This window comes from Culex quinquefasciatus, chromosome 1 (genome assembly GCF_015732765.1).
Source record: "Culex quinquefasciatus strain JHB chromosome 1, VPISU_Cqui_1.0_pri_paternal, whole genome shotgun sequence".
NCBI classification, from domain to species: domain Eukaryota; kingdom Metazoa; phylum Arthropoda; class Insecta; order Diptera; family Culicidae; genus Culex; species Culex quinquefasciatus.
In genome coordinates, this window is record NC_051861.1 from 102,894,741 (window position 1) to 102,920,216 (window position 25,476).

General features: G+C 37.6%; 1 protein-coding gene across 1 annotated transcript; it reads left to right on the forward strand.

The window, feature by feature from the left end:
• The first annotated feature begins 15,425 nt into the window (after window positions 1–15,425).
• On the forward strand, window positions 15,426–24,289 carry LOC6050705 (RNA polymerase II degradation factor 1). Its single transcript, XM_038266454.1, has 2 exons — window positions 15,426–15,552; window positions 21,896–24,289. Exons 1-2 carry the CDS (start codon window positions 15,529–15,531, stop codon window positions 24,287–24,289), a joined length of 2,418 nt encoding a protein of 805 aa, XP_038122382.1. The 5' UTR covers window positions 15,426–15,528.
• The last annotated feature ends 1,187 nt before the right edge of the window (window positions 24,290–25,476 follow it).

Genomic DNA, 25,476 nt, shown 5'->3' on the forward strand with positions numbered 1-25,476 from the left:
GCCGGATCTCACTTAAATGTATGTAAACAATGTCCGGATCCATCATCCAACCCATCGTTGATTAGGTAATCAAGAGACCTTTCCAACGAGTCCACAACATTGAAAATCTGGTAACCCTGTCTCGAGTTATAACCACTTAAGTGATATTTATGTACTTTTTTTGTAGCCGGATCTCACTTAAATGTATGTAAACAATGTCCGGATCCATCATCCAACCCATCGTTGGTTAGGTAATCAAAAGACCTTTCCAACGAGTATAAAACATTGAAGATCTGGCAACCCTGTCTCGAGTTCTGACCACTTAAGTGATATTTATGTACTTTTTTGTAGCTGGAACTCACTTAAATGTATGTAAACAATGTCCGGATCCATCATCCGACCCATCGTTGATGAGGTAATCGAAAGACTTTTCCAACGAGCCTAAAACATTGATAATCTGGCAACCCTGTCTCGAGTTCTGACCACTTAAGTGATATTTATGCACTTTTTTTGTAGCCGGATCTCACTTAAATGTATGTAAACAATGTCCGGATCCATCATCCAACCCATCGTTGGTTAGGTAATCAAAAGACCTTTCCAACGAGTATAAAACATTGAAGATCTGGCAACCCTGTCTCGAGGTCTGACCACTTAAGTGATATTTATGTACTTTTTTGTAGCTGGAACTCACTTAAATGTATGTAAATAATGTCCGGATCCATCATCTGACCCATCGTTGGTTAGGTAATCAAAAGACCTTTCCAACGAGTATAAAACATTGATAATCTGGCAACCCTGTCTCGAGTTCTGACCACTTAAGTGATATTTATGCACTTTTTTTTGTAGCCGGATCTCACTTAAATGTATGTAAACAATGTCCGGATCCATCATCCAACCCATCGTTGGTTAGGTTATCAAAAGACCTTTCCAACGAGTATAAAACATTGAAGATCTGGCAACCCTGTCTCGAGTTCTGACCACTTAAGTGATATTTATGCACTTTTTTTGTAGCCGGATCTCACTTAAATATATGTAAACAATGTCCGGATCCATCATCCGACCCATCGTTGATAAGGTTATCGAAAGACGTTTCCAACGAGTCTACAACATTGATAATCTGGCAACCCTGTCTCGAGTTCTGACCACTTAAGTGATATTTATGCACTATTTTTGTAGCCGGATCTCGCTTAAATGTATGTAAACAATGTCCGTATCCATCATCCAACCCATCGTTGGTTAGGTAATCAAAAGACCTTTCCAACGAGTATAAAACATTGAAGATCTGGCAACCCTGTCTCGAGGTCTGACCACTTAAGTGATATTTATGTACTTTTTTGTAGCTGGAACTCACTTAAATGTATGTAAACAATGTCCGGATCCATCATCTGACCCATCGTTGGTTAGGTAATCAAAAGACCTTTCCAACGAGTATAAAACATTGATAATCTGGCAACCCTGTCTCGAGTTCTGACCACTTAAGTGATATTTATGCACTTTTTTTTTGTAGCCGGATCTCACTTAAATGTATGTAAACAATGTCCGGATCCATCATCCAACCCATCGTTGATAAGGTTATCGAAAGACGTTTCCAACGAGTCTACAACATTGATAATCTGGCAACCCTGTCTCGAGTTCTGACCACTTAAGTGATATTTATGCACTATTTTTGTAGCCGGATCTCGCTTAAATGTATGTAAACAATGTCCGTATCCATCATCCAACCCATCGTTGGTTAGGTAATCAAAAGACCTTTCCAACGAGTATAAAACATTGAAGATCTGGCAACCCTGTCTCGAGGTCTGACCACTTAAGTGATATTTATGTACTTTTTTGTAGCTGGAACTCACTTAAATGTATGTAAACAATGTCCGGATCCATCATCTGACCCATCGTTGGTTAGGTAATCAAAAGACCTTTCCAACGAGTATAAAACATTGATAATCTGGCAACCCTGTCTCGAGTTCTGACCACTTAAGTGATATTTATGCACTTTTTTGTAGCCGGATCTCACTTAAATGTATGTAAACAATGTCCGGATCCATCATCCAACCCATCGTTGGTTAGGTTATCAAAAGACCTTTCCAACGAGTATAAAACATTGAAGATCTGGCAACCCTGTCTCGAGTTCTGACCACTTAAGTGATATTTATATACTTTTTTGTAGCTGGAACTCACTTAAATGTATGTAAACAATGTCCGGATCCATCATCTGACCCATCGTTGGTTAGGTAATCAAAAGACCTTTCCAACGAGTATAAAACATTGATAATCTGGCAACCCTGTCTCGAGTTCTGACACACTTAAGTGATATTTATGCACTTTTTTGTAGCCGGAACTCACTTAAATGTATGTAAACAATGTCCGGATCCATAATCCGACCCATCGTTTGTTAGGTAGTCAAAAGACTTTTCCAACGAGCCTAAAACATTGATAATCTGGCAACCCTGTCTCGAGTTCTGACCACTTAAGTGATATTTATGCACTTTTTTTGTAGCCGGATCTCACTTAAATGTATGTAAACAATGTCCGGATCCATCATCCAACCCATCGTTGGTAAGATAATTGAAAGGCCGAGTCTAAAACATTGATGATCTGGCAACCCTATCTCGAGTTCTGACCACTTATGATGCAACTTATGAGCCCTTGAGTGATATGTGTGTTTTTTTTTGTATTCCGGAACTTAACGAAATTAGACGAAATTTGTGTCCAAACCCATCATATCACATATCACCCAATTGTTGGAAAAGAGTGAGGAAGGCACCAACCACTTAGGTGGATTAAGTTAGTTTTTTTTCGAAAAAACGTAGTTTTGTGAAAATTTGGAGTATTTTCTAAAAATTTTGTTATTATATCCGAAATGTATTCAAAAACTTGATCATTTGATACCCATATTCCAATAACAATATATTTTTGGATTTTTTAGAGAAAAAATGCATTTTCAAAATACAGGAAAAATACGTATTTTTGTGAAAATTTTCATAACATAATAATTTTTAACTCGACGTCGTCGTGCTATCATGTCGCACCCGCCATTTTGACGTTCCGAGAAAAACGCGTTTTAATGTTTGACCTTGAATAAACAAAAACGAAAGCACGCAATGTAAACAATAACAAACACGTTTTGTTTGGCTGACCATTCTGTGCATTGTCCCGAAGTTTGGTTGAAGTTGGTTGCTGAAGTCCCGAGTTATAATTAAAAATGTTTACGGTAGTCTAACTTGTACGTGCGTCAAACGCATCCTGGCCTGAAATCCCTTTGCCCTTTGTCGCACTTACATCATTTTTCAGGGAGTGACAAGATAGCACGACAGGATTAAAACTTCTTTTAAATGTAGAGTGACAAAAAATTTCCGAGCTTTTTTGGCTTTCATTGAATATCTCAGGATTGAAATCGAATTTTGAGGATCTGTGAAGGTCAAAAGATGAGGCATTGTGAGCTGCACAAACTGGCGTTCTTAACTCAATTTGGCCCAAAATGCACGTACGACAAGTTTTGCACGATGGCGACGAACTGACATCATCCCGATTCCAAAACAGTATAATTTTTTGATGTTTGTATGATTTTTCATACGATTAAGGATAATGTCTCCCATATAGCCAAAAACCCATAAGCTCTGTGCTTCAGTTAAGCAATGGGCCGTGCTTAACCGAGGCAGCTGAACGGTGCAAAACCGAGGCGTGCAAAACCGAGGCATGACTGTAGTGCCGAAGTACGTGCAGAACAAATCATTGATGATCTTAAAGCCGTCAAAAATATGTTATTTACAAAGCTACTAAACATCTTTACAAATTCTTTCAACACCTATCACGTTCAACCATTTCCCAAGAGGTCAACTTGCCCCATCGGAGTGGTCCACCTCAACCTTGTGAAGGCACTCCGCTTGGTATTACATCCTCATAGTTTTCCAAGCACACCAACGCTTGTTCACGCTCATCTTCCGCAAGCAGCATAATATCGCTTTACGATTAGTAGTTCCCTCCACAATCTGTTTGTTGGTGGGTGGCGATGGTTGAATTACCCCCGGCGCTGCTGTTTCACTGATGAGAGATTTACAATTAGGCGTTGTAAAAGGGGGTGGTAGTAATTGTGACAGTTATGAATCACTTAGCGCCAAATGTTTGGTCAGTTTTACTTTTGTTGTTTTTCGCTTGCAAAATTTTAAATGCAAATGCTGAACTCTTGGAAGGGCATTTAGGGACAATTTAGTCAACAGTGCGTTTTCTTTATTTCAACAAGACAATATCAGCTACTGTGGAGTCCGCTGAAAGAATAAGAGATTAAGGTTTGCGTTCTTTAGAGATTTTTCTTTAGCTTTTGTACAAGCTTGAAAGACACATTAACCACGTTGACCATGCACACGTTCTTTTGTTCTAGTCCGTTTCACAACCGTTTTTTCCGTTGATTTTTCGCCTCGCCTCGTGTGCCAAAGAATCGGAAATTTTCGCATAAAAATGCAAAAGAATAAGTCGCACATTTTTCCCAACCTTGCCAAACACAGGGGTGCTCCGGACACCCTGCATGCCACCCCCTGCATCAACTGGCGGCCAGCCAGCCAGCCACCCACCACCGACGCCGCCCATTGTGTTCAATTTGTCAAAGGTTCCTCTCGTTCACGCGTCCTCCACGCCCGCGCAAAAACCTGATGGCCAACTACGAGCTTAGTAGGCCCAAAACGTAGTGAAAATTCTCTGCGAAACTCGATTTCTTGACAGGGGAACGGAAATTTATTCCATCGTGCACCAAATGCCTCACCTTTTGACCTTCACAGATCCCTGAAATTCGATTTCAATCCTGAGATATTAAATAAAAACCGAAAAAAAGTCCGTCACTCTTGATATGAAAGAAGTTTCACTCTTGTCGTGCTACCTTGACACATCCCGAAAATTGCTGTAAGTGCGACAAACGATCAAAGGGGTTTCGATTAGAACGCGTTTGACACACGTACATGCCCGGCTACCGTAAACATTTGTGATTTTAACTCGGGACTCGAGCTGCACAAATAAAAAATATTTTCCGTGAGCATAAGTATTGAGAAATTAACTTTTTCAGTTTTTGGCCTTCTTGAGCACGTTGCCCATTTTTTGCGTGTAAGCTACTCAGAAAAAAGAGTATCATTATAAATTCTCCATAATACCCCATTCGCAAATTTATTTTTGCCCTCTGAATTTTAGGACCAAACTTTGAAAAATATTTGCAACGGCCTAAGATTTACTACTAAAAATTGTTCTCAAAATATCGTATTTTTTCGAGAGTACTCAAATTTACATAATTTGCAATATGGGTATCAAACGAAGCGAAATTTTGTATGTTTTTTTAACTTATTAGAGTTTTTTGGAAAGTACTAAAATTTTGACAATTTATTGTATTTATTCAAAATACTCAAATCTTCTTAATATGTAATATGGGTATCAAACGAAGCAACATTTTGTATGCTTTTTCACATTATAAGATTTTTTTGTCAATTACTAAAATTTTCACAAATTACCGTATTTTTCCGAAAATGCTCAAATTTTCAAAATATGCAATCAAACGAAGCAAAATTTTGTTTGCTTTTTCAAATTATTGGAGTTTTTTTTTTTGAATACTTCACAAATTACCGATATTTTTAAGAAAAATCACAAATTTTCAAAATTTGAAAAAAAAATTTCAAAAAAAGTTTAAAAAAAAAAGTCTAATGAAGTGAACAAGCAAACAAAATTTAAATTCGTTTGATTCTAATATTGCAAATTTTGAAAATTTGTGTATTTTCGAAAAATAAGGTGTTTAGTGAAAATTTTAGTATATTCCATTAAAACTGCAACAAAAATAAAAAGTATAAAAAAATTCTTATCGTTTGATACCCATATTGCATTTTTTTTTAAATTTAAGTAATTTCTAAAAAATACGGTATTTGATTTTTTTTCAAAAAAAAAAACTCTAAAAAATTGAAAATGCATACAAAATTTTGCTTAGTTTGAAACTTTGTTTGCAAATTACGAAAATATTGATATTTTGTGAACAATTTTGAATAAATATTAATACTTTGCACCTAACTAAAATTATCAAAAAATATATGCTTAGTGATAGCATTGAAAATTAAACATGAAATGGTTGCATTAATCGATTTTAGAAAGATTATAAAAATAAGTTATCGTTAATTATCGGCAATAACCATCATCGTTATCGTCAGACGATAATATTATCGATTTACAATTTTGAAACTGTTAAAAAAATGAACACAAATTTGTACTTAGGGACATAAAATGATTAAACTGAGTGGTATCCAAAGTTCTAAAGTTTGCGTTTACGAGCAATAAATCTCTGAGTGTTTTTACGAAAAAAAACATAATTTTGTTGCATTGGGAAATGTGTAAATTTACATCTTTTTGTGTGTAACTGCACTTTTTCTGTTGAAAAATATAACATATCATCAATAAACCTACAAAAACCTATGTTTTATCACAATGTAGAGGTCTATTTTTTATATTTTTAGAAGAATATAAAGGAATATCAAAACAGAATATTAAAGGAAGCAAAAATACAAAGCACCATTTGAAAATCTTTAAAAATTCAGGTCTGCTGTCGAAATCAAACTTATGGTAAATTTATCTCAAAAACGATGAATTCCATTCACTTCACTTCCCCTTCAAACATAAATTGAATTCTATTTTCACACATATGAGTCATCCTTAAAACGGCAATTCTTGTGGCTTTGCTGAATAAATAACACATTTTTTTCTGTGAAGAAAACTTTAAACATTTTGTTTTCAAGAAAACCTAACATATTAATTTTTTTTTTGCCTTTCTTACTAAAGAAAGGTATAGGTTTTACTTTAAGGCTGGACGTCATTTCCAACTTCGTAAATATGTCGATTCAGCATGAATTTTAATCGGAAAAAACGTCAAAAAATCACACTGCCAAGTCGACAAGTTGTCAAGTTGAGCTTCGAATACTGGCGCGAGAATGCTGGCGCATATATTTTGTGGCTCGACTTATACTCGTTTTGTAGTAGCTTGTCTACCGATGTTTCCTACAACATGCATGATATCGTGGCTTTTCGGTTTCTTTTGCTCTGTCCTTTTTTGCATAACTGTCCAATGTTTATGCAAAAACTTTTGTGACATAGGACATTCATCTGGCTACAATCAATTTGTTTCCCGTGCGCTCCTAAAATCGCCTTAATGTAGACTTCATTTTCGTAATTTTATTTAACAGGGTTCATTGGATTCCAATAAGAGCTTTCCAAGCTTTCATCGTTTATATCGTTTTCAAAGTTTTCAATGCTGGCGACGCCAATGGTTTTCTACCAAAGGTTCTCGCGATTGAGTGTGTAGTGGTGCGGTTGTTGAAAATAGCTATCTCTGACTTTGTCACTTTCTTAGAAGCTGAATGGCTAGCTTCCCTGCACCGTGCAGCACACGCGGTTCACCGAAGCTAAAAAACCAAAACCGCGGTGTGCGTTGCCACTGGCGCATTGGAAAGCTTGCTATGATCGCGTTTGTCATAAACGCTTGTTTGATTACAAACGTACAAACATATTGTACGATTGAAAATATTCTTTTGGTGAAAATTGCGTTTTTTATTTCTTTTGGAAATCATATCATTCATAATACTCATAATATCATCATAGTACTTTGCTTTCATCATAAGACTTTCTTTTGTGCTGACGTTATAAATAAACAAAGTCGATGTTATGAATTGAAAAAAGTTCTACCATTGTTATATTCATTAGTAAGAAAGGCTTTATCTCACCCCAGGTGGGATTAAATCGGGTTTTTAGTTCTCAGTCAGTATTTTCGATTTTGATGATACTTTGTGTAAACTTTTCATAGAACCAATTTTGGCATTTTGCCTTGCCCAAAAATGATAACAATCAAAAACATGAAAATCTTGATTCAAAGTGCTTTAATCAAAAATTGATTTTCCGAAAATGTTTCCGTTCTGGAGCTTTGGTGTCTTCAGAAGAGTTGTTGCAAAAGGGAACGAAGCAACTCTTGGCTTGATTGTAAATTAGAGTGGTTCACGATTGGGGTGTTTATGAAATTTGAACTTTTCATGAATATTTCTGGGATATTTTGTTTTCTTCTAGAAAGTTGTTTGGCTTGTCAATCCAAGCAACATTGTTAGATACACCACTTCTTCGACCAAATTTAGAGAACAACTTTCTAGAAGACAAAAAAACCTAAAAAATCCTGAAAAGTTTGAATTTTATAAACACTTTAATCGTGCTAAAAGCTAAAAGTTGCCCCTTTTTATTTGCAAAAACTCTTCTGAAGACACCAAAGCTCCATAATTGCACCATTTTTCGGAAAAAAAACAATTTCCGTTTAATTTTGCGGTCTGTGCTATGTCCCTAATCCACCACTTTAGTTGAGTACCTTCATCAGGGGGACATTGGTTCTGGGCTGTCCCATATTTGAGTTATTGTTGATTTTATACGTGCAGTTTTAACTTGTTCACATATTCAAGTGCCCACATATTCAAGTGCTTTGGAACCAGTCAGAAACATTACGATTTTACTGAGAACACCTCCCACAGCTCATAGGCCGCCTCGTAGAATCATTTTCACGTTGGTTTTTATGCTAAAAGTTCTCCGCCCTCCCCCATCAAAACCTCCCTCACTTATTTTCCTTGGACTGCTCACATTGTCACAAGAAGGGGGAGCTGCGGCTCTAATCGCCCATTTAGACTATAAATCTCACCCATAAGTAGCGGAAAATACGAGGTGCCTCTCAGAAAATGGTCTTGAGCAGTTGCCAAAAAAGAATCCCTCCTTCCCTCCCTTCCTCAGATGTGATCTTGAGCTACGCTATTGTTGGGCTAAACATGATTTGCCTTTTGGAGACAAAAAAGAAGGTAGTCAAATTTGCCTGCAACTTTTTGGGTGCACAAACAATGCGATCACCACGCGAGCGGGCAGGTTTGATTGGTGGGAACTTGCAATTTGAGCCACTCTGGCAGCAAGGCATGGTAAGGGCTATTAATGGGCGGTGTTGAAGTATGAAGGAGCATTGAATTTGAATATGTCCCACAAGATTTGATCGCTCATTTTGGGTCTCACTGACAGTGGATTAGGAACTTCCTGCGACCTTGTCATGGAGAATGAAAATGACTTCCTTTTGTGGAGAGGAATAGACACCCTCTTAGAAACAATAAGAACACATCTCAACATTTTCCAAATTGATGTCAGTAAGCGCTTCAATTTTGTTAAGGTATTTAGTTTAGTTTGGTACTTCAAAAATTATGCTGAAAAAGTCGTTCCTAACTCAAGTCCTCAAGTTTGTAAAAAGGGTGTTTTTGAAAGACTAATATATACTAATTTTTTGAGATGTATTGTAAAGAACTTGACGGAAAGCAAAAACATTGACAACTCTATCAAAAGTTATGATTTCTTTAGTATTAATGAAAATTGTAGCCTAATTATTCGCCAGATGTAGGTTAGCAACGTTTTCATTTTGAAATCGAATTTGTAAACGAAATGTTTTGCCTTCCTCACTGATGTAGGGCTATAATTCTGCTCGAAAAATGAACTTTTCACAGAAAGCTCGTAGACCCACCATCATGTACACAGACTCAGAATCTAAAAGTAAAACTAACTTAATCCACCTATGTGGTTGATGCCTTCCTCACTTTTTACCAACAATGGGTAATATGAGTGGTTTGGACACATATTTCAGCTATTTTTTAAGATCCAAAAAAATAAGTACACAGATATAACTTAAGTGGTCATAACTCGAGACAGGGTTGCCAAATCTTCAATGTTGTAAGCTCGTTGAAAAGGTCTCTTGATTACCTAACCAACGATGGGTCGGATGATGGTTCCGGGCGTATCTATTGATTATTATAAAGTTTCGATAAGTAGATCAAAAATCATGTTTAAAAATGTGATTTTGTATTTATCCGGATGTTAGATAAGTAACCAGAAATCGACTCAAATACCATCATGTTATACATTGTAATTTATTGTGCATTGGTAATAAAAAAAACCCTTCCAACGAGTCCAAAACATTGAGAATCGAATTACCAATTGTTGGCATAGACAGAGTGAGGAAGGCACCAACCAGGTGGATTAAGTTAGTTTTTAAAACTAAGTTTTGATGAAGTGCACTGTTTTCTAGCTAAATCCACCTTAATGTATTTTTTCAATAAATGTTACTAAATGCACCTATAGGTTGTTGGTGCCTTCATCTCATTTATGCAATCCCTTACGCAAGATTAGCAAAGTATTCTATGAATTACTATGAAATCTACAAACTACTTATAAACCCATTAGTGCTCATGCTCATCTTATGTATTATCGTTTTTGCTTTTGAAATGTTTTCGTATCTTATATTTTCAAAATAAATTTAAAAAAAACCTATTTTTAATTTACAAAAGCTGATTTAAAAAATTTCCGATAAATTGTCAGAATGATAACAAAATCACGAATGTTGTTAAAAATATTTTTAAACCAAGGTATATAATTTTATCGAGAATTTAATGTCAGCATATCAGCCCTATGACGTTCCATAACAGCTCTTTTACGGAGCAATTCATTACGAAATTGTTCATTTTTAATTTTAATTTTTGTATTTTTTAATCCGGCTGAATCTTTTTAGGTGCCGGCGGTATGCCAGCCATTTTCCATCATTGGTTTGTCCATATAATTTTCCATAGAAATTTGGCAGCTGCTCATACAAAAATGATGCATGAAAATTCAAAAATCAGTATCTTTTGAAGGATTTTTTGATCGATTTGGTGTCTTAGGCAAAGTTGTAGGTGTGGATAAGGACTACACTGAAAAAAGCATGATACAGGGCAAAAAAAAAAATCTAATGACTTTTAATTTAATTTTTGTCTCTAAAACTTGATTTGCAAAAAAAAAACTCTTCTAATTATTTTTTTTTCTGATATGTTTTAGGGGACATCAACCCAAGTAACATTTTAGGCTTTATCAAAGCTGTCACAACCGCTATAAAACCTATCAGCCAAAACCAACATTAATTTGTAATTTGTAAGTTGTAACAGCCTCCCCAGAACCCCGATAAACCTCTGTTAAAACCCAAAAGGACCTTCGCAAAAGATTGTAACGGCTTCTTTATAAAACCTACATAGGAGTTCAAGGCTTAACAACTGAATCCTAACAACATCCTCAAAGCCTTAAAAAAAACCATTGTTAAAACAACAATTACATTTCATACGTCTGTAAACGTCTTATCCCAAATAGCTTGTCTTTTTCTTGCCACATGATAAAATGGATATGGTTTGCAAAAATGACGATGATAAATAATAGATATTGGAGGTAATCGAAATAATTTGAAAGCTTATTTCTCGCAATTCAGCTGCGGTTGAAATTGTATTGATAAATGTAAGCGAGACTGGGACCGTGGTGTAGGGGTAAGCGTGATTGCCTCTCACCAAGTCGGCCTGGGTTCGATCCCAGAAGGTCCCGGTGGCAAATTTTGAGACGAGATTTGTCTGATCACGCCTTCCGTCGGACTGGAAGTAAATGTTGGCCCCGGACTGACCTAAAAAGGTTAGGTCGTTAGCTCAGTCCAGGTCTAGGAGTCGTCTCCCTGGGTCCTGTCCCGGTGGAGTCGCTGGTAGGCAGTTGGACTCACAATCCAAAGGACGTTAGTTCGAATCCCGGGGTGGATGGAAGCTAAGGTGTAAAAAGAGGTTTGCAATTGCCTCAACAATCAAGCCTTCGGACATCATGTTTCGAGTAGGAATCCCGTAATCGGGAACGCCAAGGCAATGCTGTAGAGCGAATAATTTGATTTTTGATTTTGAAGGGAGATAAAGCCAAAAAAAATCAACTCGCTTCATAAAAAATCATCATTTGTGATCATGTTAAAAAATATTTTTTACTGTTAAAAAATATTTTATTGCAATTCTTTGAAAAAAATAACAAATTATTTATTAACATTTATCGCTATTTTTATTCTATCAGAAAATCAGCATAAATGAGTGTTTTCGTAAAATTTAAATCAAATTTGTCAGTTCTCTATTTTTTCAACCAAGATGGCGGTCAATCACATTCCATCAGAACACGCGTTTAGCGCCATATTTATACGCTGCTAATTGGCCGCGTTAAAAGCTTTTCCAGGAGCTTGTGGTTTTAATTAAGCTTTTTGCATGCCTAATGGCATTTGACAGCTAAACCTTGGTCTTAAAGAAGCATGCGATAAAACCGTTTGCCATGACATTACCATTTAGTTTTCACGACTCTCTTTAAGAGGCAGTATTTGTAAATTCTGCTCGGTTTGTTCTAGAGGTCGTATCGAGGTGCTCCGATTTGGATGAAACTTTCAGCGTTTGTTTGTCTATACATGAGATGAACTCATGCCAAATATAAGCCCTCTACGACAAAGGGAAGTGGGGTAAAACGGGCTTCGAAGTTTGGGGTCCAAAAAACCTAAAAAATCTTAAAATTGCTCGCATTTTCGTAAAACTTCATCAATTCCAACTCTCGTAGATGCATTTGAAAGGTCTTTTGAAGCACTTCAAAATGAGCTAAAGACATCCAGGATCGGCATGACTTTTCTCATAGTTTTTGCAAATTACGGTTAAAAATTGATTTTTTTAAAACCTTAATATCTTTTTGCAACAGCCTTCAACACCCATACTCCTATAGGTCAAAAGTTATGGAATTTCATCGACTATAAGCCTATGGTAATAACTTTTTGGCCAATCGCAATTTTTCTCATAGTTTTTCGATTTTTCTACAACAAACTTTTTACAACGTTAGTTTTTGCCCTGTAGGCTTCCATAGCGGCACTTTTTGGTCTCAATTTTATCATATCCGGATACCTTGGTAAATTTCACGTTAGTTAGAAGTATTGGAGTGGTAAATTTGATTGAAAAAATAATTAAATAAAACATTTTTGAAAAAGGAAAAGATCTATTTTACTCTGTGATCAATACGTAAAATGCTGTTTCAAGTAGGCGAAATCCTGTTTCCCCCCTAATCCAACAAATTGTAAAAAAATATTTTAATTCATTCTAAATGGCAATTTTTCCAATCAAATTAACCACTCCAATACTTCTGACTAACGTGAAATTTTCCGAGGATTCCGAATATGACAAAATTGAGAACAAAAAGTGCCGCTATGGAATCCTACATGGCAAAAACTAACGTTGTAAAAAGTTTGTTATAGAAAAATCGAAAAACTATGAGAAAAACTGCGATTGGCCAAAAAGTTATTACCGTGTGTGTGTGTGTGGTCCAATCCAATACCCGCTAACCGGTAGCGATATTATGGGAAAGTATAATTTGTATCAGACTTTGTATATGCCGAATGCTGATACAACTTATCTCAGTCCCGGGTATTAGGTGGTGATAGCCCTCGCGCTGCTTCCAACGACCCGTTTCAGAATGACAGAGCTCCTTGCGGTCCAATTCCGAGGTCGCTGGGCATTGTTCGGCCCCGCCTAAACATAGAAGCAAACATCTGAAGGAAACTCGATCTATATTTAGACTTCCAATCCCCTCAGGCAAATCAGGGATCAGCGCGTATTTTAATATGAGAAAATGACATGTTTCAATACTACGGATCAATTCACTGCTAGAGTGTAAACCTTCTGATGGCCGACTGCTTAGCGTCCCAGACCACCAATCCAGAGGCGTGAGTTCGAATCCCACCAGATTCATTTTCGTTTTTGTTCATATTCAAAGTTCAAATTTCCGATTCCAAATTTCAAAGGTACCGGCCGGGATTTGATCCCTGAACCTTCTGCTTATGAGGCAGAAGCCTTAACCTTTAAGCCACGGAGCCGGTTGGCTAAAAAGTTATTACCGTAGGCTTATAGTCGATGAAATTCCATAACTTTTGACCCATAGGAGTATGGGTGTTGGAGGCTGTTGCAAAAAGATATTAAGGTTTTAAAAAAATCCATTTTCAACAGTAATTTGCAAAAACTATGAGAAAAAGTCATGCCGATCCTGGATGTCTATGGCTCATTTTGAAGTGCTTCAAAAGACCTTTCAAATGCATCTACGAGAGTTGGAATTGATGAAGTTTTACGGAAATTCGAGCAATTTTAAGAATTTTCATGTGTTTTGGACCTCAAACTTCAATGCCCGTTTTACCCCACTTCCCTTTTTCGTAGAGGGCTCATATTTGGCATGAGTTCATCTCATGTATAGACAAACAAACGCTGAAAGTTTCATCCAAATTGGAGCACTTCGATACGACCTGTTACACATTGGTGAAAAACTCGTTCTTAAACTTTCATAAAACCTTATTGAAAGCCATTTAGCTTTTATTGTCAAAAGGTTTTGTGTCCGAGGCATAAAATCCTGTTAGAACCTATTAATTAGCTCTTGTTTATTGGTTGCGGTGAATGCAAAAATAAAACTATTAAGCAATCAAGATGCTACCATAAAACCTTAATAAAACTAGGTGGTGGCTTTTGGTTTAAAAATGTTACATGGGAAATGCGAACTTTTCAGAAACATTCAGAGTAGGCAAAAAATTTTAACCGAGTTATGAATTTTTGAATAAATACTGAACGCAAAAAAAAACTAATTTCATTTTAAGACGTTAAATCAAATTGCAATCAAAAAGTACCTAAGTGAAATTTTGATAAAGTGCAACGTTTTCAAGTTAGAGCCATTTGTAGGTAATTTTTTTTTAAATAGTCGCAGTTATCCATTTTTTTTAAATTAGCGCCCATGTTTGCCAAAAATATTTTTGAAAAGCTGAGAAAATTCTTTATATTTTTTAAAATCAAGACTAACATTTCAAAAGGGCCAATCATTCAATATTATTATTATTAACCTCTAAACTAATCAAAAGTGATTTTGAATTTTTAAGTCTAAGATGGCTGTTGACAGGCGGAGATGAAATATTTTTAAAATGCGTTTGGTAAATTTAAATTCGATTTATATGAGGTCACAGACCTCGAATTCACTGTTAAAAATAAGAAAAAAATAAAATACCTGTTTTTGAAAATGGTTCAATTATCCGAAGTCATATACAATCTTTCGGATAATCGAAGCTTCCTATAATCGAGCTTTTGGATAATCGAGTCTGAGTTGTATCACAAAACACTCGCTTTGTTTTTTTATTTTGATTTTAAAGTTAACAAAAATGTAAGTATTTTCCTTATGATTTTTTTTTCAAAGATTCTTCTTACCTGTACTCACAACTTTTACGAAGATACCAAACCAATAGTTACTTTGAATTAAAAGATTTTAAAAATTTACATAACACACTCTTCTTCTAAATTTAGTTCTCCACTTAGGCTAATCAAACTTCCCCACAACTGCCGTCATCATCCATCAGCTGATTTTGTTTGTTTGTTTTCGTCGCTGCCTCCCCTCGCCACCCTCACACTGTGTCACACGCACCTCACACCAGCATCAATTCGGAGGCTGCAAACCAAACCCTAAAACCAAAGACCCCGGATCCGTACAGTCGCTAAAATGCTATATAGCGACCTGCCGCCCACGCCCGAAAGCTCATTTCGCCGTCCGACCCCACCGCGTTCAGTTCGCGCGCGCGATTTCCCTTCTCTCTTTCAAGCTCAGTTCTTTACGGTTTTTTTAACAGAAATTTTAAGATTAAACAAAGTTACTCCAACGATGGGATCCGTATCTCATCAGAAGGTGAGCGTTTATTAGTAGTTTTAGGTTTCTAGCTCGAATTCTGCTTTTTTTTTTTTGAGAAAATTTCAAGCAAATTGCAGCAATCTTAAGATGTGTGCCCTAACTGGAGCGCTAGACTGGCTTATCGTGATGAAGAAGCTTTCGAAGAGGCGAAGAAGAACAGTTGCACAAAAGCTCGTGGCTCGTGTCAAGTTGTGATGATTATTTGTACGTGGGGTGCGCGATCATAAAGATCGTTAAACTTAAGACACGCATAGTAAAACAAGTTAAGCTTGGAAGAAGAAGAAAAAAATGAAGAAAAAAAAGTTGAAGAAGCCCAGAAACAAAACACATTTTCCACGAGAAGTGACGAGAAGAACGCTCGCAGAGTGAGGGGAGGTGATAAAATTGTGTGGAGAAACCTTTGACAGGTTGCTCAAACGCGGCTTGGGCATCGCTAATTAATTATGAAGTACTTAAACAAGAGTGATGTGAACCTGAGCTGAACTAGTTTTGAGGGAGGGGTGGCGTGGAAATTTATCGGTTGGGCGAGCTTCTTCACAGCCACAGCAGTATGGAAAAAGGAAAAGACCATTTTTCGTCATATTTGTGGTTTTATTAGTGCAAGCATAAATACCTCTTCAAAAAACAGACCTTTGTTTTGCGTGAGCTGGTGCTTTATGGTGGGGGTGGTGATGGTGATAAGAGGGTGGAAAAACTGTGAACCATTTTGGGCTTGAAGCGGCAGCGCCAGGCAGCAGGTAGAGCAGATGATCGTTTTAATATGTGGCGATTAAGAAATGGAAAAATAAACTGACTGACGAAATTGAAGGTTGCAAGGTGCAGTTTGTGGAGTGGAAAATGGACGGTGGGTGTGTGTGAACCTTCGAAGGTAGTGGCAGAAGCGTGCTGGTGAATGGGCAGCGGATCTGCTTTAGTACTTTGTAAGGTTATATGGTGATTAATTAATTGGATGTGTGGGCGAACACGATTGCAACACGACACGATGTTCGAGAGATGGTAACTGATAGCAACTATGATTGTGAAATTGGGTGATTTATGATGATGGGAAATCGAGCAGGTTTGGGTTTTTATTTGAGCATTTATGGTATGATTTTTTAAATGTTTCGATTCTGTCCTTTTCAAAACAAAAAAAAAATAAATAAAAAATTCAAAAATTACCAAATAAATCCAATGATTGTCATATTCTACTATGTAAACAAATATTTGTTTTTAATTTTTCACATTTTTGGATACGATAACTTGTAGTTTATATTTTTCGTCTAGTCTAGAAAGGGAAGGATTTACCAATTTGTTCAATTCATAAAACTTATTATTTGCAATTCCTTCCTGAAACTACTCACATTTCCTATCATTCGCGAACGATTAAATGGACTGCTTTGCGATACAAGGGCTGAAACTTTGAACTTTTCAGCACTTCTATTGCAATTTATTACTTTTCAATATTCTTACCATTTGAACGGTAAATTGTCTTTACAAATGGACTTTTGACCTAACATTCCATTTAACTTGTGTTTTCGGAGTTGCAGAAAAAAATGTATGGAACACGTCGTATATCTTCAACCCGGTGAACCTCGTTACATAAATGTAAAATTCGTGCTGAAAAATATTTCTTTAGGCAACCTTTTGCATGAACTACTATTAAAAAAATCTTCTTATTGCACTTCAAAAAACCGACTGTGTCGGTTTTGTATTGTTTAGGTAGATATCAACATTTGAAAAGAAATTGTATGCTTTATGTTTACGTAACTCTATAAGTTTCAAAAAAAGTTATAAAATATCTGTTTAAAATCTTACTAGAAAGCAACAGAGCAGTTCTCTACGAAATCGGCTTTTTTTCTTAAATTTCAATTTTTGTATTTTTTAATCCGACTGAAACTTTTTTGGTGCCTTCGGTATGCCCATTTTGCATCATTAGTTTGTCCTTATAATTTTCCATACAAATTTGGCAGCTGGCCATACAAAAAATGATGCATGAAATTTCAAAAATCTGTATCTTTTGAAGGAATTTTTGATCGATTTGGTGTCTTCGGCAAAGTTGTAGGTATGGATATGGACTACACTGAAAAAAAATGATACACGGTAAAAAAATTTTTGGTGATTTTTTATTCAACTTTTTGTCACTAAAACTTGAGTTGCAAAAAAAAAACTATTTTTATTTTTTTTTTATTTTTTGACATGTTTAGAGGACATCAAATGCCAACTTTTTCAGAAATGTCCTGGTTGTGCAAAAAATCTTTGAGTGAGTTATGAATTTTTGAATCAATACTGATTTTTTCAAAAAATCGAAAAATTGGTTGCAAAATTTTTTCAACTTCATTTTTCGATGTAAAATCAAATTTTCAATCAAAAAGTACTTTAGTGAAATTTTGATAAAGCCCATTTTTAAACTTTGTTGATACGACCCTTCGTTGCTGAGATATTGCCATGCAAAGGTTTAAAAACAGGAAAATTGATGTTTTCTAAGTCCCACCCAAACAACACACCATTTTCTAATGTCGATATCTCAGCAACTAATGGTCCGATTTACAATGTTAAAATATGAAACATTCGTGAAATTTTCCGATCTTTTCGAAAAAAATATTTTCAAAATTTTTAAACCAAGACTAACATTTCAAAAGGGCATAATATTGAATGGCGATATCTCAGCAACTAAAGGTCGTCTCAACAAAGTTAAAAAATGCAAAATATAGAAAATTTTCTCACCTTTTCAAAAATATTTTTTTCAAAGGTGGGCAAACATGTGCACAAATTAAAAAAAAATGCAAAAAACTGCGACTATTTTCAACAAAGTCACCTAAAAATGGATTTAACTTGAAAACGGTGCACTTTATCAAAATTTCACTTGAGTTCTTTTTGATTGCAAAATTGATTTTACATTGAAAAATGAAGTTGAAAAATTTTTGCGACCAATTTTTCGATTTTTTGAAAAAACAGTATTTTTTCAAAAATTCATAACTCGCTCAAGAATTTTTTACACAACCTGGAAATTTCTGAAAAGTTGGCATTTGATGTCCTCTAAAACAAACCAAAAATTAAAAAAAATATATAAATAGGGTTTTTTTGCAAATCAAGTTTTAGTGACAAAAATTGAAATTAAAAATCACCAAATTTTTTTTAATGTGTATCGTTTTTTTTTCAGTGTAGTCCATATCCATACCTACAACTTTGTCGAAGACACCAAATCGATCAAAAAATTCCTTCAAAGATACAGATTTTTGAATTTTCATACATGATTTTTGTATGGCCAGCTGCCAAATTTGTATGGAAAATTATATGGACAAACCAATGATGCAAAATGGCTTCATTGGGCATACCAAAGGCACCAAAAAAGATTCAGTCGGATAAAAAAAAAAAAATTTAAGCAAAAAGACCGATTTCGTAGAGAACTGTTCAATTAATGCAAATTTCTTTTTGCATGATTACAGTTATGTTACAGCTAAAATTACACAAAAACTAGTCTTAGTGGTGCTAAAATAATGAAATTTACACGGGGTCTTATAAGGCTGTTGCAAATATTTAAACAGACAACTTTTTACCCCCCTCCCCCCTTCAAAATCGCCAAGAAAAATCAGGAGACGGAAAATATACTTCTCAAAATCAGCTAAAATTGATTTAACCCTTTACAACCCAACCCCACCTCTAGACGAGTTTCGATTTAAAACATCGCTAAAAATTCATTTTTCAACCAACTTTTGATCTTTAAAAACCATTGGAAAGAAGAAGTCTTAAATTCTTGAAAAATTTCAGGGTTGAAAGTTTTACATGTTTTTTTGTGACTTATCCAATGTTTTTGAAAAAATGTATGGCTTTGTTTTTTACTATAATTCCTTTATTTTAAGTAAATATAAGTATGCAGAAATTTTTCTAGTATCCCAGGCTATAGCTGAAAATGTGAAAAACAGGCAAACAATTGAGAAACTGACTGTAAAAACATGAAAATATTAGAAAGGCAAATCGTATTAATAAGAGATGGTAAAATAGGCCGAATACTAAAAATAAACTAAACAAGATAAATGCAAATTAAAATACTAAAAATGAAACAAGAAAAATATAAAACAAGAGAAGTCAAACTTTTCGTAGAACAAACGTGGCTCAAAATGACCTCAAATTGAAAAAAAAAAAAACAATTTAAGCAGTAGAGGGGTTAAATCTGAAGTTTTTTTTCTATAGATCCTTTAAACATATGAAAAACAATAGCTTATAGGACCTTTTTTAAAAAATACTCTGGAAATCAATTCTTCTGCGTTCAGATCAATTTTTAGAATAGATGGGTTTATTATAAAAAATGACTTTTTTTACTCGCAAAAAGTTTTATTTCCATCAGATTTCCATTATTTAAAAACTAATGATTTCGTAACAACTTAACTAGTGTAAAATGAATTTTAAACTACTTTTGCATTCAAATGCTGAAACTATGGCTTGATATTTAAAGTTTCTTATTTTTGTTTGCCCTCACCCCTCGACTTCAGGGACAAAATTTTTGCATTAGGCTTTAATCCCAAAACAACTATTTGCATGAAAATTTTACGAAAAGCAAGTGTTAAAATATCATCTTAAAATAGACTAATTTTTTTTTCTTCACAAATTTTGAACGTGGAAAAAAATAAAATTGACTTAAAGCGTTCAATTAACAAAAATGACTTAAATTTATATTTTACACGGAGACCATAAAATCAAATTAGCAAATTTAATGAAACTCTTAAAATTTATAATTATTTTTAATAGGACTGAAATAAAATAGTAGTCTAATTGTTAATCAGCGATTCCACGTCAAAAAAGAGGTCTCCAAATGAAAAGTTCTCTGATTTGGCACAAAATGGCACGAGTGTTCCTTGGCTAAAATAATAAGATTCGTATTTGTTTTGTTTGGTGATTCGGATGCTCCTATAAATTTAATAGGGTGGCCCAAAAAATGGAATTTCTCGTCGATTTTCGTAAAAAGTACTTTTTTCAAAAAATCATATCTTTGAACGGCTGAGCCAATTTTAGAGTGTCACGTTTCAAAAGAAACTTACTAGGGCTTTCTAGGAAAGCCTGTTGAGGTTTGAAAAATCTAGCATTTGCTAATCTGAAGGTCTTGGGACCAAAGAGCTTATATTTAAAAATATGTTTCCCTGATTCCTTGACATAACGCGTAAAACTCTAATTTTTTTTCACTAAAACTGCGATAACTTGAAAATTGAAGCGATGCATCATCATCGATGACCTTTTTTGAGTATTAATAGTTACGTATTAACGTCATGATTCGAATTCCCGGACGCTTCGAATCCCGGACACCTCATCTTGTTTAATCAATTATTTGGATATAAGCTCGCATTATGAATGTCAAAACTGTGTTATTTGATGAATTTTAACATCAACTTTCATTTAAAGTTTGTTTAAACGCTGTAGTTAATGTCAAAACAATTAAATAAAATAAAATTTTAAGATTACCAAATATGTGAAACATTTCACGTGAAATATTTCATAGGCGTCTGAAGCACCGAGAAGGCAAGGCAAGGCATTCATGGTTTTGATTTCCTTAAATTCTAGCAATGTTTTATATAAAATATCGATTGTTTTGATGTTAACAGATTACTTGAGACCTAAAGAATGCTTTTCACTAACATTTCAGTCCAAATTTGTGCGATTCATTAGCAAAAACGAGTGTCCGGAATTCGAAGCAAAAGTATCCGGATTTCGAATCAGCTTTTATCAGTGTCCGGGATTCGAAGCACAACAAGTCATTTTAATATTCAAATTCTGATGAAAAATTGTTAGAAAAGACATATTTTGCATGCATTCTCTTAAAACTGACTTTTAATACTACATCCTGATGATATTTCTTCATTTCCAAATTATTACATGTTTTTCTGTCAGCTATAACGAAAATGATATGCTAAAATGAGTGACCAGATTTCGAATCATGACGTTACAATACCGTACGGCTAACAGTGTAAAAAAAACGAATGCTTTGTAAAACTCGGAAAACATGGTCGAAATTCTCAGAATTGTTGACAAAATGCACAGTTTTCAATATAAAACAAGTATTGGTTTGATTTTTCTTCAATTCTGTTTATTTTAAAGGTCAGAAAATTTCCAATAAATTTATATTTAAAATATATTTACAAAACCATACAAAACTAGACTTATTTCACTACAACGTTGATAACTTGCGACAAATTTAATATTTTACAGAATTTAACTCATAAATTATAAAAAAAATCTACAATCAGTAACACAATAACATACTTAAATATCTTTTAAAAGTTTGTTTCCGATAAAAATATTAATTTCTACTATACATTTTTACTGTTTCGTCCATTTTTTCTCTTCCCTTCTCCCCTCTTCATCAACGCAGATATCAACTCGGTTGATCATCTTCCTGATGCTGATAGCAGGTACGGGCCTCATACCGCACACGGTCCGAGCCATCACGATCACCACAACGGACGCCATGCTGGAGTCCACCCAGACGACCATTCCGGCGTCGGCCATCGTGGACGAAACGACCGCCCACAGCGAAAAGTCCGACCTGGTGGAGGCGGAAACGAAGGACCCGAAGAAGCTGGAGATCATCAAGCAGATTAGGAAGTTTAACAACGATGGATCGTATACGGTGGGGTACGAAGCGGAAGACGGGACGTTCAAGATCGAGAGTCGGGACGTGCTGGGGAATATCAAGGGGACGTACGGGTACGTTGACGAGAATGGACAGATTCAGCGGGTGCAGTACAATGCGCATAACAATACGGGGATTAAGACGATGGCACCGCCTCCGGTGACGGAAGATGTGGTTCACATTCCACCGAGGTACAACCGGACGTATATGGGTGCTCCGACCACACGACGACCTCCGATGTACTTCTCGAGCACTTCCGCACCGCAAAGAACCAGCGTGATCCAGACGATTCCGAGGAAGCGATCGCACACAACTTCTACAACGGAGAAGAGTACGTCTAGGGCTGCGGACACGACTTCGTCGTACGAACCTACGACCGCATCGAGTCACAGCACGTCTGTGCAGACGTCAAAACCGCTGCTGATCATCCGTCCGACGCCACTTCCGTTGACGGCCAAGACGCTGGAACAGCTGGTGCGACCGGAGAAGCAGGAAAGCGAGCACATTTCGAAGATCTACGCAAAATCGGCATCGATGAGACCGAAGGAGAGCGAGAAGAAGGCGGTTCGAGGAAACTTCCTGAGGAGACAGCTTCCACAGGAAGATTCCGGTGAGGAGCAGTACGAAGCTCAGCAGCAGGTCGTTTACGGACAGTCCGCTGGCGAAGAGATTTCCAACCTGTTCGGATCGACACCCCCAGGGTTGAGACCGATCTACACAACCACTCCAGCTCCAAGAATTCCTGCAGCTGTGCTTGCGGCACGTCAACGAGCTGCCCAGATTCAGAACGTGCTGAACGAGAGAGCTGTGACAACGACTGAGCGAACATACGCGAAACCACCCCGGAAGCAGGAACCTGCCGCAGTGATGTACGAACCGGCTACGGAACCGTCGTCGGAAACCAGCTACGTTACGGATATGCCGCTGGTGCAGATTCCTGCAAACTCCAACCGGGAAGTGGCGGAAGCTGCCGAAGAAGAACGACGAGTGTATCGACCACGACCGATTGAGTTCCGACCACGAGAAAATTACCGCTACCTGCCGACTCAGGATCGTCCTGAGAGATACCGAGTTCCGTTGGGAATCCCACCACAAGCCCGTGCATTCCCAGGTGCCGAGCAACAACAGCAACAACAATACATCCGGGAACCTCAGCGAGGACATCCGCTTGCTCCGGAAAACTATCCCGATGAGGAGATCAACAACATCGCGTACCGTCAACAGCGCCGACCTCAGGGTCCTCCTCCACCACCTCAGTACGCCCAAACCCAGCAGGAATCTCCATCCGTCGGCAACGTCCCCAACGGCCACAGCTACCCGCAGCAATCCTATCAGGTCCCCTACTCCTACAACCCGTACCGAAACCCCTACCAATCCCCGGCCGTCAGCCCGTACTACGACTTCCCGGAACGCCCCCTCACGACCCGCGACTTCGAGCGCATCCTCCAGATCCTGATCTTCCGCCACCAGCAGATCCAGCAGCAGCAGGCCTACCGCTTCGGCGGTGGTTACCAGAACCCCTACTACGGAGGACCCTCCCTCGCCCCTCCCTTCGTCCCACCTTACGGCGGAGCCGGCGGCTACCCTGCCCAAATCCCACGACCACCGTTTTACAACGCCGCCCCAACCGGCGCCGGATACTTCGACCCCCGCTACCAGAACCCACTGTACAGCCCAACGACCGGAAGTCGGCAGCAGCAAACTCCACCCTCGGCGGGGGCATCCGCCGACTACCAGCAGCCCGACCAAGCCGCCGGTTACGAAATCTCCCGACTCACGCCACGGCGAAGACAGTTTGGCCCGCGTGCCGATCACGACTACCAGGGTACGGCCGCTCCGGAGCTGATTCCGTCTGACGTGCGGGAGGACCTGCTGTACCGGATGCTGATGCTGGCAATTCAACCGGGACTGGACGGTGGAGCGGGGCCCGGTCTGTTTGGAGGGGGAGGAGCTGCAGGAGGATTGGGTGGGTTTGGCGGTGGTGGGCTTGGCATTGGCGGTGGCGGACCGGGACTGCTTCCGGCCGGATCCGTACCCCGGAGGCAGCAGGCACCGGCAGAAGCGGCCACCCAGCAGCCAACGGGCTACAGCAAGAAGCCGGTTCGGAGTGTACAAATTTTGGGGGAGGAGTGAGGTAGGGTTAGGGGAAGACTGCGAGCGAGTGTAAGTGTGTAAATTGTGGGGTTGTGGGGGGGGAGGTGACAGCTGGCACATGATTATTGGATGTTGACATTGGAGAACTGTCAAAACAATGAAGAACTATTGTCTTTTGCAAGCAGAACATACACTCAAAGTCAGAAGTATCCCTCAAAAGGGTACTTTCAATCCTCAAAAAGGATACTTTCTATCTTTTTTTAAAGTTCACCCGGCGTCACCCTTTTAAAAGGGTATGTCAAATTCAGTACATTTTCGATACCCTTTTAAAAGGTGACGACGGGTGAACTTGAAAAAAGGATACTTTTTACTTAGAGTGTAAGCAAACTTTTCCGCACCCTCAGCAAATGTCAAATCAATACAAATTGTAGCCGGATCTTTTTCCGGATCTCTCCCAGAAATGATTCGGCAGCAATTTTGTATGGTTTGACGTTTGCGGAGGGTACCAAAAAACGGTAAACAAATCACTTCGTGCATCGGCCAATACGTCATGTCTAGCAAACGTAAACATCAACTGACGTGAACTGGATAGACTCTTTGTTTACACTTCGACATTGGCCCATTTACATTGTTTTGCTAGATGTATTGTTCTTCATTGTTTTGACAACTTGATTATAATCTTATTTTAATGCTTACTCTTTGTAGACAGGTGTAACTACACCACCTTACCGGTCAAAGGTGATTTGTTTACATTTTTTGACTACCCCGGCAATCGTCAAACCATACAAACATAGACTAATAAAAGACTACTCAGTGGGCTCTGAACCATGACTCAACCTTTTAATGACCCCTCGGCACGGCCGGTTCACTGTCAAACATGACAGATCGAAATGTCAACAACTGGCAGCTCTGACTTTGACATGACATTTCGCGCAATGTTATTGTTTATGTTTTTGTTTTGATTTAGACGGAACCAGGATCCGGATGAGGACGATGGGCCATGTTCCGGATGAGGAGGGGATCCCGAGCGAAATCCCGAGAGTGGTCGGTTCTAGACAAGAAGCGGCTCTCGATCGAGATCATTGTGGGATGTTAATCGTCTTCTTCCCAAAAACGATCCACGTGATCACCGTCGGGTTTGCCAAGCAAAACCGGCGCGGGCCATCTCCGGTTAATACCGCCGTCCGGCTTCAGCTGAAGAAAACCGTCCTCCTCCAACCCGGAAT

Coding starts and splice junctions, on each gene's coding strand:
- LOC6050705 (XM_038266454.1), top strand. CDS start 15,529: ATGGGATCCGTATCTCATCAGAAG. Junction 15,553..21,895: donor GATCCGTATCTCATCAGAAG/GTGAGCGTTTAT, acceptor TCATCAACGCAG/ATATCAACTCGGTTGATCAT.